General features: G+C 46.5%; 1 protein-coding gene across 1 annotated transcript in view; it reads right to left on the reverse strand.

Moving 5' to 3' along the window:
* Window positions 1–17,250, reverse strand: part of LRP8 (LDL receptor related protein 8) — a gene marked incomplete at its 5' end in the record, with an annotated part of 259,599 nt that overhangs the window by 37,231 nt on the left and 205,118 nt on the right. Inside the window, one exon of the mRNA XM_019530629.1 lies at window positions 14,608–14,736. Within this exon, the coding sequence (XP_019386174.1) occupies window positions 14,608–14,736 (129 nt within the window). The remainder of the gene's footprint in view (window positions 1–14,607; window positions 14,737–17,250) is intronic.

The raw sequence follows: 17,250 nt of genomic DNA on the forward strand, positions 1-17,250 counted from the left end.
CTCTGCTTTCAGCTTCCTTTCCTGTGCTCCCTGGTGGATTTGCTGCTCTGCTTTCTGCTTCATTCCCTGTGCTTACTGCTTTGCTTTCTGCCCCCTCTGCCACTGTGCTGCCCGCCCCTGCCCCCCAATCAGTCGCATGCCACCCACAGAGGCTGCCTGTGCCCCTTGTTGGCCACCGCTGTCTTAGAAAGAGGATTCAACAACCCAGTATTGGTTCTCTTTTCTCAGAATCAGTATTGAACCAATATGAGTGGGTCCTAGGATGCTGCAGCCCTCAAGGGAGGACTAAGAGTATGAAACATGGATTTGCAAATCTAGATGCCGCACAAAACGTGAAGGCAAGCAACAGCCCTCACGGACGCGCTGTCACAGACCCGTGATACGGCTGCTGCCACGTCCCCCGTGCTAAGCCCCAGCTTGCATTCCCTTTCTTAAAAAAAGCTGTTCTTCTTGCAGTGACGCGGGTGGCCTGCGGCAAGAGGAGCCCTCTTTGGCAGACCTTCTTGTCAAACGGATAAAAGCACTGAGAGACATGGAGGTGCGGAAGACGAGGAGAATTCACCTTTCCAGAGTCCTCCTCTTCTTTCCTTCCCTTCCCCAAAGTGCTCTCTCAAGAAGGGACCGGCTAAAAGCTTCCTTTTTGTTTGATGTTAGAGCCCCTATCAGATCAAAGGGGATGCATGGTTCCTGACAGATTCTTATTTTACCAGTTCATGCCAACAGATATTTCAACATCTGAATGCTGCCAGGAAATCCCAGCGGCCTTTGGGAACTCAGCGTTAGGATTTAGACTCGCAGCCCGCACACGGCTGCAGCGGCGGAGCTTATAAGCCCCATCTGCCCAGGTATTCTGATTTAAGAGGTCACGGCCAAGCCAATCCTGCCCAAAGACTGTAATCCTTCAGCTCGGTTCCTCAGGGTGCAAGAGCTCACAGGCCCCAGGATGGCTGGGTTAATCCAGAACGGCCAGGCTCAGGTCGTAATAACGCTGGTTTGTTTTACCCGCGATTTACATTCAGCCTGAACTCTACCTGAACTAAGTGGTCTGCCAGGGGGGAGCGTTACATGCACCCAGCCTCTCGGATGTACAGCTTAAACCAGGCGTCACCGCTCCAAGCAGGATCCAGGCTCAGAGGGGCAACTTTCCCTCCTGGTAAAGTTGCCCTCTAGGAAGGGCAGCAGAAGAAAGGCAGGTAAATGGTGGTGATGACCTTGAAGTGCATTCCTCCGAATAAATGGCAAGCCTCCCATGGAGGGAATAATGCAGCTGAACTGCAGTCTCACTACTATTAGAGGTTGTTGCTATGGTGATTGATATGGAGAAGCCTATCTAGATGAGGAGTGCGGGAGGAATAGTAATTCCTAATACGATTCAAAGCGCTAATGTAACTCAGGAGCCAGGGAAACCATTTCACAAATTAATATTTGCATCTGCTGCCCGCTTCCTTTGCGACACAGCAAATCGCAAACACAAACGAGTTATTTTTTTCCAGTCTCTGGAGCTGTATTAGTGGCGTATTAGTTAATTATAATGGAGCAACCAGGCTGCAAAGTCCCTGCTGATAAATAATTGTTGGTGCAAAAATGTATTTACTGATCTAGAATAAGTTTTTAGAGAGTCGCATGTTCAAAGTGGCTTTATTTTCCTGGCAGTATAATTAATACATGCGCCTTACTCGGCAGTAATTGCAACTGCATGAGTGAGCACAATGCTTTGAAAGGAGCGGCTACATACAAAGACCTGAAAACTCGGAATTCCTTCCCCGACCTTTTCTCACTGACATCAAATAAGATTTCTATTGAGAGCGTACAACGTCCTCAGCGCTGGTCTACGCGGGGGTGCTATCACAGGGTGGATGAATACAGACACCCTTCACCTTTCTTGATTAAATGACTGAAAGGCACATCAAAATATGAGCGACTGATTCAAATGTAAAGAGTTTAGGGACATAAAAAAGCCAGCAAAAAACCCAAAAAAACAAACAAAAAAAAAGATCACAATGCCTAAGGTTTATTATACTGCACAGCTTATGTTCAAATGTCTTCCCACAGGGAAAGAAATAAAGACCTATCATTAGTCTTTTATATTCTGATTAGAGGATAATCAGATGAATCAAACTATAGTTGTTTTGAACTAGGTGTAATTTAAATGGAAAAGTATGCATGGGAGCGCTTGACGCTTCCTTTCATATTCTGAAAATTGGAAGCTGGATGGGATGTGCCTACTCCCAGATATGACTTGCTTATTAAAATGGCAATTTTACTAATTATACCAATTTGGCAAACCCATGCGAAACATATGATAATATCTGGAAAGTAGCAGCTGCCGCAATATTAACACACAGCTACAAAACTGCATTACTCTCCAGTTAGCAGAATAGGGCATTATTCAACAAGGCCCCCCAAAAAAAGATTCAAAGGGAAACACACACCCACTGAGTCCCACTGAAGTCAACGGGACTCCCCCCGGCCGTAACGGTCTCCAAACCAGCCCTTGGGATTATCAAATAACTTTGCAAGATGAGAATTTCAAATGGAGCAAAGGAGGCATAATGTACCCTTTTCTTCTGAAGCTGAGGTTCACACTGGCTGGTCCACATGGGATAGATAGTATGAAACACAGTCAGCTACAAAAGGTTTCAACTTTTAGAGAGGCTACATCTTATTTCCAAGTCCCCCCTCCAGGAAGGGCCACTGCAGAGACTTAAAAGCTTTAGGCCAGATAAATTAAAATGACCAGTTCTGCTTTAATCCCAGGGAATTTGCAGTCTCCATTTTTCTGCTTATTAGGAAAAAAGGAATTCAGATTAAGAATCAAGGATGCAGCTTGTGCCATCCACCCCGCCGATTCTCACCACCTTGCAGCTCCCAAGCACGCAGCCGTCACGTGGACCTCTGACCCACCATGGAGTGAAAGTCATTTTCACATGAACCAGTACAAAACCACATGAATGCCACAAATGTCAGGGGAGTCCTTGCACACGTATACTGCTGTGACTGAACAGAGAGGTTGGCGCACTGTCCTCTTACAGTCACAGAAAGTGAGGGCTGGAAGGGGTCTCAGGAGGTCACATCTCGTCCAACCCCCTGCTCCAAGCAGGACCAGCCCCAACTGGATCAGCCCAGCCAAGGCTTTGTCGAGCCAGGTCTTAAAAACCTCCAAGGATGGAGATTCCCCCACCTCTCTGGGGAGCCTGTCCCAGTGCTTCACCACCCTCCTAGTGAGAAAGTTTTTCTTAATATGTAACCTAAACTTCCCTTGCTGCAACTGGAGATGCTCCTTGTTCTCTTGTTCTTGTTCTCTTACCTGCCATGACTGAGAACAGTCCAGCTCCATCCTCTTTGCAGGCAGCTGAAGGCTGCTTAAATCCCCACCTCAGTCTCTTCTTCTCCAGACTAAACAAGCCAGTCCTGTGCCATTTTCTTTGCCCTCTGTTGAATTCTCTCCAATTTGTCCACATCCTTTCGGTACTAAGAGGCCCAAAGCTGGACACAGCATGCCCGACGTGGCCTCTTCTGGAAGTTAAAAGAACATCTATAGCCGGCTTTTGTTCTGGATGCCTGCGCACAACACGGTAGCTGGCAGCAACGCAGCACGGTCGATTGTAGCTTCTGAACATGCCTGTGTAGCTGCTCGGGACTGCTACAGGACGTGGACCTGACTCCAAGCCTCTTGGAGGATAGAAGCCGTTTTATTTGCCCAAATTCCTTGGCAGAGCAAATTTGGAGCTGGAGTTCCCTGGCAGGTCCGGCTGTTACATGTGAAGGAGGAAAACAGCATTGCCCTCTCCAGAGAATCACTGGCAGAACGAGGAAGGCCATGCCATGCAACGGGGAAGCCTGGCTTCTGCTTGCAGAGAGGGGAAGGCAGGCTCCGGCACCTCTTGCTCCACTGAATAATGTGGTGCAATGTGGTTGTTCCCATGACCACATAAAATCTCTTTCACTAATTTAGGCTGCTCAATGGGGATTCCTCACAAGAGAGACTAAAGAGGCCTAAATATTCAGAGTGTTCAGCCCATGTATCATGAACTCTTCTAGAGCAAAGACACATCTGGAGAAAGCCCCACAAAACCATGCAAAGTCTTCACGAATTTCCCAGACTATCTCCAGCCTCACTGCCAGAAGCCGAGGGCCCCGATAGCCAGGGGGAGGCTGCAGTGACAAATCAAGCAGGCTGTAAAACAACTAATGTAGTGCATGCTTGAAGGAAAAGTATTGTGAAAAAGGAGTGAGGGTACAATGACACATTCAGTAGACCACGGGGTGGCTGTGTTTAGGGCTGTGCGAATATAAGAGTACCGGACTGCATTTCTTTTGGGAGGGAATAGAAATCCATGATGCAGCAAGCGGCAGCAAACAGTCCTGAGGTCACGTTTTCAAAGGGCCACGACCTGGTCTCTACAGCAAGGTCGACATCGGCTCGCTGCTCTAGCCAGGACTGCAGCTGAGAAGCTAGCCCTGCAAGCGCCTAGACAGCAGCCATGGCACTGGGCCAGGGCAGCGATGAACATGTGCCGAGAAGCAGACTCGAGGCAGAGACCCTGACAGTGGCCCCAGGGCAGGTGCTCAGGGCCACTCTAAGCCACCTGTGGTGCCACGTTAGGACTTTCGGGAAGAGGCAGGCCTTACTTCTTACCCGTGGTCCTGCATTCGCCAGGGAGTCAGCACAGACGTGGCCTAATTCCACATGCACCTGCATGCATGATGATGGGAGAGCTGGTATTTTTTGGTGCAAATCCTACCCTAGTACACTCGTGATTATGACCATGCTTAGGATATCTGGCCTAGAAACTACAGCTGCTGACAAGATCCCATAAGAGCTGGTAAACACTGACATCACAATAAATGCGGAAGCTAACAATATTAAGACTAGGCGTTAAAGCCTAGCTCTGACATTAGTGGGATGAAGACCTTTTTGGTGTGGATTTCAACAGGCCTAAGATTTCCTCTTTAATCTCTACAATCTTGAACTAAAGGACTGCAGCTCAATGGGCTTTTCCCTTTATCGTGGGATCAGCACTACAGACGGCCCAGTAAAGTTACAGCCTCATGTGCTACCACTTTTAACTTCCTCTTAGCTGTAAGAATTCAATATCCATGAACTCTAGACACTTGAAAAGCAGCTTTGCCTAACTGGAGGAGTACAGGACAGTCCAGTAGCTCTCGGCTAAATCTTCCCCTCTGTGGTGCCGGTACACAAGAGGTGGGAAGACGACACAGTGGCAACTTCTTCCACCTGCTGCAGGATCTTTCTCCGGTGATTGTTCATGTGTCTTGCACCCGAGGGGTAGGGCCGTTGTATGAATACTGATAGGAAAAGTAGGTTAATGCAATGATATTGCTTAGACATGATTGTCGCAAATCAGAAAGCAATATTCCTGTCCTCTGCAATGGCCTTAACTTTGCTCCTCTGCAATGAAGTGACTTCAAACCACGATTTCCTAAGCCTTCACAAAAGGCTTTCTTTTAGGAAAAAACCACGATATAGGATACAAGGTGATGAACTACATACTTATCTTAAATCACCTTCAGCAAGACTATGCAAATATGTGCTGGTGGATCATCAGCTCAAGTTGAATCAGTAATACAATGATGTTGAAAAAAAAGCAGCAGCAATTTTGGGATTCACCAACAGAAGTAGTGCATACAAAAGATAAGGTGTTAGCACTACTTTGCTCACTGGGTAGGCCCTGGCTGGAGTACTGCGTGCAGTTCTGGCTCTGCATTTTAAGAAGGTTACAGAGAGACTGGAGAGAGTCCCGAGGCGAGTGACGGAGATGATGAAGGGGCTGGAATGAAGCCGTATGAGGAATGGTTCAGAGAACTAGGTATGTTTAGTCTGAAGAAAAAGAGCTTAAGGAGGGGGGCATGATAACAGTTTTCAAATCCTTTAAGGCTGTTGTATAGAAAAGGGAGAATGACTGTTCTGCCACAGAGGGCAGGGCCGGTTTAACCTACAGCACGGCAGTTGTAGACTAAACCTCCAAGAACACTTCCTAATGGTGAGAATAGTGCGACAGTGGCACAAATGGCACTGGGAAGATGTGGCATCTGGAGGTTTTCAAGGACAGGCTGGACTGGCATCTGTCGGGGATGGCTCAGGGAGAGTGCACCATTGCATCTGCGAAGCGGCCTGGACTCAAGTGTCCAATGAGGCCCCTTGCCATCCTATCATGCTGTAACTGTATGTTAAACCAAACTGTTCTTAGGTCATCTCCGCAGGCAGAACAGCCCTTGTGCCTGCTTTACATTATGCTTAAGCTGGGTCAGGAACCAGCAATGGCTTTTTAAAGTTACCAGCATCCTCTCCCTGATCACAGGATCTGGCCCTAGGTATCATGTTCTTGACCACTGCGATTGAAATCTGAGCATTACCGTTGCAGTAACACGTTGTTCCACATTTAATTCTGATGCACATTTGATGCATTCATCTTGAAAGTACCCTTGCTTTTTTTTTTCTTGTCATAAAGCTCAGGACAAATACAAGCAAGGGAGGAAATACTTCCTTAGGAATAATGGGGATTTTCCTGTAATTTCTTTTGCTTTTGAAGGAGCTCTAATACCTTAAGCAGTGATAAAGTAGCAGCTGTACATGATGTTTAATTTCTGGATAGCCAGGGCATAATGCAGAAGCATTAATCTCTCCAGCTGTCCAGTAATTAAACATTGTGTAAAGCCCAGAGGATATTACTGCTTTCCTACCTTAGCTTATTTACAATGTCCTTTTGTTTGTTAGCTCTCCACTCATTTTCTTCATATTCCCGCACATCATTTTCGATTCCTCCACCAGTGCAGGTAACCCCAGTACACAGTCATTTTACCCCCGTAAATGCATTTATTTTCATCATCCCACTCAAAGATTGAGAACAAAGTCAATGGGCCTAATATTCCTTCCATTTACACCACTGCAATCTGATGGACTTTGACCCTATTAAAATCAATGGGGTTACTCAGGGGAAATTTAGGGTGCAGCTTGATCCTGTGTATTTGATTTGCTTCTGAATTGCTTGTGCTTGCACAGCAGTAGATGCTCTATACCTAGTTACTTAATGAAGGCAAAGACCAGGATTCATAGCTATGATGAAAGGGAATGTATTTATTAGGCTGAGCAGGGTGATGGCTTTGGGGCTACATCAGCGTAAAGCAGGATTCTCACAGCTTTGCAAGTGACATGGAGCACGTGCCCTTCAGCAGGGAAACCCGGGGATGTTTTTCAGTAGCTGGTAGAGAGATGAAATGGTATTGAGATGACGTGTTCCTTGAGCTCTTGATCAGCCCACTGGGAGAAGATAAACTAATGGGAAAGGACACAGCTTGCCTCTTTAGGTGAGCAATGGCCTTTGAAAAACTAGAAAAGAAGAAGGTAGCTTTGGCCTGGCTTGGTGGCTCCTCGCTGATCTGCCATGTGCCAAACCAGCCTGCAAGCTGCTTTAAATTACACCTGATGTCACTGCTCCTTGGGTGCTGTGCTGGCAGCTTGGGCACCTGAAAGACGAGATCAGGCCCTCTTTCCCCTTCACCCTCAGCTAAGACCCTTCAGCAAGGGACTGGACGCTGCTTTGCCAGGACTGGCTGGTTCATCTGTGCCACCTGTATGCAGCACAGCGTTGCAATTATGGCCAGAACCTGGTCTAGTTATTGCACAACACTGGGAGGCCGGAGACCAGGTCCCAGCTTTGTCACAGCCTTCCCTGGTGGCCCTGGTTCAGTTACTGAGACACTCTTGGCCATTTCTCTCTGAAAAAAACCGGGCCTTGGACTATGCAGTTCACGGGAGGTTTGTGAGTACTATTATTTCGTATGCAGCACTGCAGGTGTGCACGGTACTTCGTCAGCAAATAATGAAAAGCCGATTCCTGCCTTGAGGAGCTCATAAATGATATATAACCCAGAAAAGGAAGAAAGGCCGAGGGCCAGAGCGTGACAGGAATGCCACAGTTACAATGGCACAAGGCTTTTCCTATGGTTATTTATACCACCTGTTAGTTCCCCTTTAACTGTATTGCTCTTTGGGACTTAGAGTGAGTTTTGGGGAGTTTGGGGGTCAGGCTAGAAGAGCTCAGACCAAGACACAGAGCCTCATGAGGTCAATGCAAGTCTTTCCAAAGGTCTTCTCTACTGCTGTAACTAGGCTCCATGGACGGAGGGAGCATTGCCCATTTAAAGTCACGGGGACTTTGGGCAGGGGTCAAACGGAAAGCAGAAGTCCTGGGTAGGGTGGCCATTGTAGAGGATATTCTGGTTTTCTGCTACTTTGTCCTCTGTCCTCTATTGATATGAAACCCGATGCCTTTACGTTCTTCAAGAGAAAAAAGGAGGACATAAAGGCATTGGGTTTCGTATCAACAGCAGACAGAGGACAACCAGACTGTCCTCTCTGATGGCCACCCTAGTCCTGGGTAACAGCGAGATGACCTGACAGAGCTCAGCGCACAAGTGGGAGTGAGAGGCAAGCAGAGGCAAGATGTCAGCAGGGAAGAAATGTGCAGGGCCCTGAGGCTTTGAATTACAGAGGGACCCTCAGATTAAATGGGAAGGACAAAAAGGCCAAGTGCTGCTGCTGCTGTGAGGGGTGTTTGGGAATGCTGAACAAGTGTATCGGTGGGACAAATCTGTGCAGAAGGAGGGAGAGCAAAGGACCGGTGTGAAAACTTTAGGGAGTGTGAGAGGGCGCGTGCCAGCACATCCTGTGGTCACACGCATGGTGACAGGTGGAGGCCTGCTTCTACATCACCTCCTTGGAGTCTCTCCGAGAGGCACTTCCTCCAGGGGCAAGGCTCTCGGTACAGCCCTGCTCCTTTCCGCACTTAACTGATGCAAAGATACAAAGAAGATGGAGAGCATCTGTTATCTGTACACAGGCTGCAGCTGGCTCTGCCTCAGAAGCAGTTGCATAGCGTGAATCATGCTCCTTGAACCCACAAATTGATTGAGAGCAGGTTCAGGCTTGATATCAGAGGCATTACTCTATGGTTAGGGCTGCCTGGAACGGGCTCCTAAAGGAGGTGGTACTCTCCCCTACCTTGGGAGTCTTCAAGAGAGATAACAGATGCTCGTTCCTGCCCAGGACAGGGGGTCGGACTTGATGATCTGTTCAGGTCCCTTCAGACCCTAGAAACTATGAAACCCAGCGTGTTAGCGCAGCAATGAATTAATGGTACCAGCACACGGTCGTGGCTACCACGGAGAGAGAGTGCACAGATCTTTTCTGCCCCTTTGTGCCTTCATTTTAGGCAGACCTTGTTTATAGACAGACTGCTTTTCTGAAACTCTGAGTCCGCATTTTCATAAATTGTTTGTGCCTCCAGGAATAGCTGCAGGCTTACATCCTACCACTGACTGCTGACTTGAATGGTGCAGGCAGGTGCTGAGCCGCCCAGGTGCAGGGATCCATACCCACAATGAAGCCCTGGTGCGGATGCAGTTTGTGTGGGCACAAATCTAGCACATAATCACTTGTGCCTTATGCTCCATCGTCTGAAAAATTTGCACCACAATGGCTTCCACTTCGTCCTTCAGCAGTTTCTCCACAGGCTGACATAACAGTAATTCTTCCCTTCTGTTAGCAGATCTCACAAAACAGAGCAGAAGCCTGTTACTGCCACTTTGTAGGGGCCTTCCAGGAAAAGCCCCAAGGACAAGGGTTAGATTCAAGAGAATGACTGTTTTCTTGTCTTTCGTAGCTACCTGCGCCTAACGGATGCACAGTGTGTCTAACGTGGCTGTGGAAAGTAGCTTTATTCCCGTTGAGTTAATCCAGCTCTGACTAGAACCAGTGTGCGGCCCGGTTTGCTAAGCCCACGTGAAGGAAGGCTGGTCCCCAGGACGCTTCTGACGATGAACTCTGCCTTTGGGACTCTGGGACTCTTACCACACGCCAGCTATTGCTTGTTGCTCTGCCCACGCTCAAGGGCATCTATCGATCTGCTCACGGGGTCTGTGCCCGTTCACCAGTTGGCACGGCCAAAGGTGGCGAGCTCAGGTGACAGGTTCTTTTGATATGTTCTTGGCTGGGAATATTGCACTCAGTCATATTCTGTGTCAATATTTGCATCCCAGCCTATTTGTGCTCAGGGCCATCTGTAAGGAAGTTGGGTGGTGCCCGCTAACAGAGAGCGACAAGCAATTCAGGTGAATAGCTCAGGTGACTCTGACAGTAGTGTCAGCCTGAAAGAAATCCCCATGTCCCATCAACATCTACTTCTGATCCCCCCCGACGACAGCTAAGATGACCTGCCAAGCCCTGTGACTGGATCTTGGAAGGCATGGCTCAGGCTATGGATTTTCTTTCAGCCCTATTTTCATTCACAAATGTACTAAGCATGATTACATGTAACAGCAAAGTCCAGCTGTGCAGTCAACCTCCCAACGGAGGCACTGTGGAGAACAGAGCTGCCAAGAAGCTTATATAGCTGAGCCCAGGACTCAGCATTGGGCCTAATACAGAAATCCTCTATCGGGCAATACAAACTTTAATGGGCTTTTTGCCTAAGGACAAAGGCACGAGGGTTAGGCCACGCTGCCCTGCTCTAAGCAGCGCGCTAGCGGCGTAACTCATTGCCAGCTGTCTTCCACTAACGACTATGGAGAGGGATGCACCTGTTTGTTCTCCAACCAGATGCGGTCCCGATGCGGTCCATGAGCTGGCCACAGAAACGAGATCTAATGGTTTTGCTAGAAAACATGGAAGCTCCAAGGACCAAAGCCTGTGATTTGTTCCCATAGTCTTGTCCACTGAGTTGCTGAAATCAGTCTGCTCTCCCTCAGCTGAACCCTGCAACGTGGACATGGGCAGGAGGGGAAGTGCGACTTCTCACCCCTTCCCTTGGTCTTTCCTTCCCACCCTGTGATTCTGTGGCTCTTCCCCAGGTCCCTCCTACTGCTTGTTCGACGCCCCGTAGTACCAGGGAGCTCCTGGGAGCAGGAAGGATCCTTCTAGTCTGTGTCCGTGCAGCCACTAGCTTAATGGGGCCCTGTTCTCACCTCAGGCCGGTAGGTGCCAGTGTAATGCTACTAGTGCTACACAATAATGCGGTCATAAAGGCATGCACAGAAGGAGTGACATTCATGACTTTCACACTCAGTGTACGATCTTTAGAAAGATTACACTACTAAAGGCCAGTTACTCCCATCGAGGAATAGAAATGGCCGCAATTAAAAAGTGCTCAGTGTGTCACGTTAGCTCAGAACAAGGAGGTTATTAATATGGATTTAGAAACAGCTAAGAGATTTCCTGCTGGATGTTTCATTTGCTTGGGTGCAGCCATCTTCAGCTTGTTTACGGCACATGCAAGCTCTCGATAATAAGGAAATCACTCTCAGCACAAATAAACTCCCCTTCCAAACATTTCTACAGAGAGCAACGTTATATTTAGATGCGTTTGCCAGCTCTGCGAGAGGTGCAGGCTTTGGTGTGACAGGGCGCTCTGCTGTGGGGGGCTGCGGTTGACAGTTGTGGATGAAGCTTCATTTAAACAAGAACAAAAAAGCGAGCACAGAAAAAAAAAAGGACATTTGAATTTAGAAACAGACATTTTCTTTTCTTGAATCAGGACACTGTGTGCTGCCGTGATAAGAGAAAAAGGATAAAGAAAGATTTGCAATAGAGAAGAAATGGGAATGTTAACAGTGTATCAGTAGATAAGCTTAGCTGGGTTTATCAGATTTGGATAAAAAGAGAGGATTGCTACCAATCTTCTTCAAGTCCTCAGAATTTAAACAGCTAAGACAAGGTTTGTCCTCGCCTACGAGAACAACTCCTTAATTTGACAACTCTGCCCATCTCAAAAGCCTTCCCGACAGCACCTCAACACTGATCCCTTGCCTTGCTTGCTTGTCTTAAAGCGAATTTAATGCTTGTGAAAAGTTTGGGACTGATGGGCCTTGAGAGTAAGAGCCTTTCATTGTCTTAATCCACCCAAAAAGGTACGTAAGTGGAAGGTGAAGCCTTCCTACCAAGATGCCTCAGCCCAGCCGTGGAGTGAGAAAGCAGCTGGTCTCGCGCTCAGATTCAGTCCTTGACCTCCCTGCTAGGACGCAGCGTGTACCCGCAGTGGTGACTGTTCAGATACATGGACACCTGTCCACAAAGACCTAGACAAAAGCCACTAATTCATCTCACACAGGCTATGTCGTCGTCAGAGCCAGCCAAAGAAAATAACTGTCCTCAGATCCATTTCCATTTTAAGAACCTGCATGTGCACCGCACAAGCTGACGACAACTGAGGATAAATGGATTGAGACATCCAGAAGGGAAACTCGGCTCTTTTTAAACCCTCTGAAATAATGTAAGAGAGCACATTTAAATACATTTATGGGGGCTACCTCTGAGCATGGAGAACATGAAATTAAAAGCAAGGACTTTAAAATAAAATATGTATTATAAATCATAGGCTTGACGAAGCTATCCTTCCTTGCCACTAAAGGGTTGCACATGTTGACCATAAAACGGGTGGCCATAAAACTCAATACCTTTTCAAGGAATTAGAATTTATGATTTGGAAATAAACTGCTCCCTAATCCAAAATCTTTCTGATCAAATTGCAAAAACGCAGATAGTTTATTTTTATGGGGATAAGACCGAGCCCGTATAGATAACACGCACAATTTTCAGAAATGTTTAAGTGGCATAACTCTAAATCCAATCTTTAAAAGTGCCTTAGGAACTTAGGAGCCTCGCTGAAGTCAGCATGAAGTCTCTATATGCTGGCCTTTCATGCCCAAGAAAGACGAAATCAAGATGAACACGTGCAGAGATGCCACTAGACGCTCTGGGGGATGGAAAGTCTTTCTTCTAAGAGGAAGCCAGAAGAGCAAAACAAAGGCCGAGGGAGGATATGCCTGCTGACCTTACACCAGAAGGTAAGCACCGAGGACAATGCTGGCACAAGAACAAACTGGCCATGAATGAAATTTAAGCTGGAAATAAGAGCAAGGCTTCTAACCACTAGAACAGGGAGGTTCGGGGCTGGTCTTCAGCTGGGACTAGCAGGGCACAAACCTAGCTAATGGACTTTTCAAATGCAGCGTGGTGAGTTTATGAAAGGGTTTATATGACACAGGGCGTGCAACAGTAGGGAACTGGATTTGATGACCCAGAAGGGCCTTATATTCCTATGCACCTACATTTTTTCAAGTGGAAATTAGGCTCCTAAATTACTAAAGACACTTCAGTTAAGAATCAAATTGCTGAACCATACCCAGCTTTATATGCAGGCATGCCATTGTTTTTCTTTTGAATCTGCAAAAATAGAAAGGTACGGAACTAGCGGCATTTATTTAATGTTTTTTCTTTGTATGTTTACTTTATTAAGGCACTCCTCTAAAATACTGCATGAACAGTGTGCTCGTTTCCTCGTACAGTACAAAGCCTGCACTACGCTATGCATACAGCATGAAAAGTAACTTCAGCAGGGGCATCAGGAACCATCTCTTTTGCACTGTAAGATAAATCATCTTGAAGAGAAGGACGATATTCTTCTACCCACTAAGGGCAATTGTGCTCTGAAGCACATCGAGCCAATGTGGCTGCGCCACCATAACCGAGATCAGAATTTGTCCTAGTATGTCTAAATGTTCCCATAGCTTTTTAAGGGAGATTATTTATTGATCTCACTGCACTTGACGTTGGAAATACTTAAAGAACCATGAACAGCAAGTAGGAAAAAACCAAAACAAAATACAGCTCGGTGCAAGCAACTGCCTACAAGTCCTGTAATGGATCTCGGTCAATCGGTTAGCACAGTCAGAGGCCTGTCAGCAATCAGCAGCAACCAAATCCTGCAGTCCCATAATGGTAACGAATGGCTGAAGAGACAAGGACTGCCCCAGGTGCATTTTTATTATATTTCCCACTTCCCACGTTCCTTTTTCTTAAATCCAACAAAGACGGTTGAGCTACAGAAAAAAACCCTGCTGCTCGTAAAGCCAAAATGAAGGGAAATGTTTCACTTGAGGCACCAAAAAGCTTTCCCCTTTCAGCGCGGGGTAGCCAGTGAATCTTTTCAGCCAGTCCTTCAGCTGATGTAATTTAGCACAGGCTCCACTGAAGCCAATACACTATTCTGATTTCCACCAGCTAGGACCTGGCACCCTGTGGGTTGCAGTTGTCTTCAAGCTTGGTCAGGCTTGTGGAGCACTCTGGCTCGTTGGCAGGCTCACCTTGGATTCCTAATTATCATTAGGAATTCCCGTAGCACTCTCTGATGTGGGCTAAGCACCTCGTAAGGGAAGCACTGAACCGCAGTCCCTATTCCAAAACAGATGACAGTCTTCTATCCAACCCCACTCGACTTTTAAAATCTTTTTTCCCCCCCACAGACTTCTGGAACGGTGCTTTTGATCCACTCCAACTCAAGTACGAGAATGGCAAATGAATACTCATGCTATTTACACAATTTACTTTTAATTCCCAGGCAGCTACAACTGGTAAAGTTGAGTTTTTTTCTTTTAATCTCTTTTCTTGCCATAGCATTAGAAAGGGAGAGTGACACTGGGCTCTTGTTGGTGGGAAAGGGCATCCCTTCACATACCATCGGTAAATCACGTTAGGAGCCTTCTGGAGCAAAGATGCTGCCTATATGCTAGGCATTATTTTTGACTCACCAGTATTACAGCCGGCCTCATCAACTCCGCTTACACAGTCCTTCTCCCCATCACATCGCCAGGACGATGGGATACATTTGTTGCTCAAGTCCCCACAGCTAATTTTTTCAGCCGGACACACTTGCTTGGCTAAAATACAAAAAGAAGGGGAAAAAAGAAGACATTAAAATACTGTTAGACATTAAAGACACCTTGAAAATACAAATGGCTTAAGTGAGATTAGAGGGACAAATTCTGAATGTTTTATGCAAGCCGAACTCCCACTGATATCAATAAGAAAATAAATTTCAAAGAAGAATTTGGGACATTTATACCAGCAAAAACTAAACACAAATATAACATAAAATAACCACTGAGCAATGGAAATTCAGTACTGATTTTTACTGCTGCTTTATTACTCATCTTGTCACAGTGACCTTTCCCTGCTAGCATACTGGCATTCAGCAAGCTAACAGGTAATACTGGTCAAATAATATTTTGAAACGCATACCTAAAAATATGTCAAAATTTAATTGCCTGGCTCGACTTGCAGTTATTTTTTTTCCAGCCCTGTTTTTCAATTTCTGAATTTCTTGAAGCAAGTCAGATTAGGTTCCCAAGACCCAGGAAACAGAGAAGATTGAAATAAATAAATACATAAAAACACTCCCAAGTTGCACAGCTGTAACTACACTTGACTCTAAATTAGATGTGGCCATGATCAAAGCCATTAAGCCATAAACCTTCAGCTGCAAGAGACCAGCACCTTCTCAAGAAACTAGCATTCAGGATTCTGAAATAAACTGTTCTCTAATCCAAAATCTTTCTGATCAAAATGAAAAAAAAATGCAGCTAGTACAAATTGGCCCCATAGCATTTTATAGCTTAAACAATATGCTCCGCTGTTCTGGACCGTTCATCCAATTACCTCAATTGAGCCAATAAACATTCCAGCTCCTCAAACCGCGGTGGAGTTTCCCATTAGTACAACTGGCGATAATCTTGCCTGTATCCGGGACTAGGTTGGGTTTAGTTGCAAAGAAAGGAGTGCAAAATGAAATAGAAGAACATGAAAACTGCCATGTCCTGGGTCAGGCCATAGGTCCATCTTGCCCAGTGTCCTGTCCCACACAGCAGTGGCAGTGGATACAGAGCAGGAGGGAGACCAGGGCACGTCCAGCATCTTCCATCTAATCCCTGCTCCTCTCTCCTTGCAGCATCACACTTGGCCTGTCTATGTAGACACTTGCACAACTAGCAAAACAGCTTTCTACGTGCTGGCTGGAAGAGTATGGACATTGGTTGGAAGAGTATGGGCAGTTTACATACCTGTAAACTGACTTCATACCCATTCACCTGCAAAGCTAGGCCTCAGAACATGCTCGAATAAACCCAGAACGAGCGACTAAACTGCCTGCAAAGAAGACTCATTAAATCCTAGAAGACTATGGTGGGTCTTTCTTTTCCCCTGTTTCAGTCCCTCAAATACTTGTACAAAGCTTGGCTTCTACGACCAACACGTCATGAAGCACCAGTGCTTGCTCCAGACAGTTTGTAATAGATGCAATGTTGTCGCGTAACCCTGGGGCAAGGCAACTTGGTTTCAGAAGCTGGTTGCAAGCTGCTGTTGTATTTTCCCCAGGATTATGCAGTGCTGATAAAATCCCCGGGTTTAGTCCTTACAATATTTGATGGGTTTATTAATCAAATAAAACTGATCAGTCGAAGTTGGGAAGATTAATAGACATGAACAGTGCTCCCCAATGGCATGGTAAGTTCTATTGGAAACAAAATATGCACTAGACAGGATCAGCATCCTCCACATGTCAGTGGATCATCCCCAGTACTTTGGAAGAAGGCATCTACCCTCACCGGAGTCTTCCCCAAACACCATAACATACCAATACCCTGACTTGCAAAGGTGTCACAAACCCCCGTAGCTCCACTGCTTGAGAGAGCACCTAGTCACTAGCCAGCTATGCAATGCTTTACGTGGCAGGGTATTCCTCCCCGACTTTACACCGACCAGCTTACGCGAGCGACTAAGATTACCTTCCTTCTGCATCGCTATTCAAGACATGGCGCTCAAACTGAGAAGGCCCAACAGGAGTAATCAGAGCTACACCCTTCGGTCCTGTGTGAGCGGTTGACACAAGAACGCTCCATCAGGAAAGGCCATTGGGGGCACTTGTTAACAGAGCATCTTAGAGCCAAGCAACTAAATGCAGCCCCAGAGCCAGCAGGTACTGGTGGAGTCGTCACTTTGGTTTTAAACACTCTTATCGCCTTCCAAACAGGAGTCTGAGCACAAAGATAATGTTTTCCTTTACTCCTAAATAACCTGCAAGTGACAGGGGTTATAAACCTCCAGGAAAAAAAAAAGACAAAAAAGAGAGAAAAACTGTACCGTAAGTCATGGAAACTTGGGTACCTCACTCAACATGGGAGTGATGTGATGATGGGCGCTGGTAGCTCTTGCCTTTGAATCTACCAGTAGAGCGGTTCAGATATCGCACGGGCAGAAGAGGTGCAAGACGGCACAGATGAGAAGGGTGCATGTTTCATGGCTTATGTAGGCCAAGCCATATACACTCACCCGCACTACAGCTGGAATCACCCTCTGGTCAGAAACAGTGATTTGAGTGATAATTGGAAAACTGAAAA

Source organism: Crocodylus porosus, unplaced genomic scaffold (genome assembly GCF_001723895.1).
Source record: "Crocodylus porosus isolate Cpor-Errol unplaced genomic scaffold, CroPor_comp1, whole genome shotgun sequence".
Classification (NCBI taxonomy): domain Eukaryota; kingdom Metazoa; phylum Chordata; order Crocodylia; family Crocodylidae; genus Crocodylus; species Crocodylus porosus.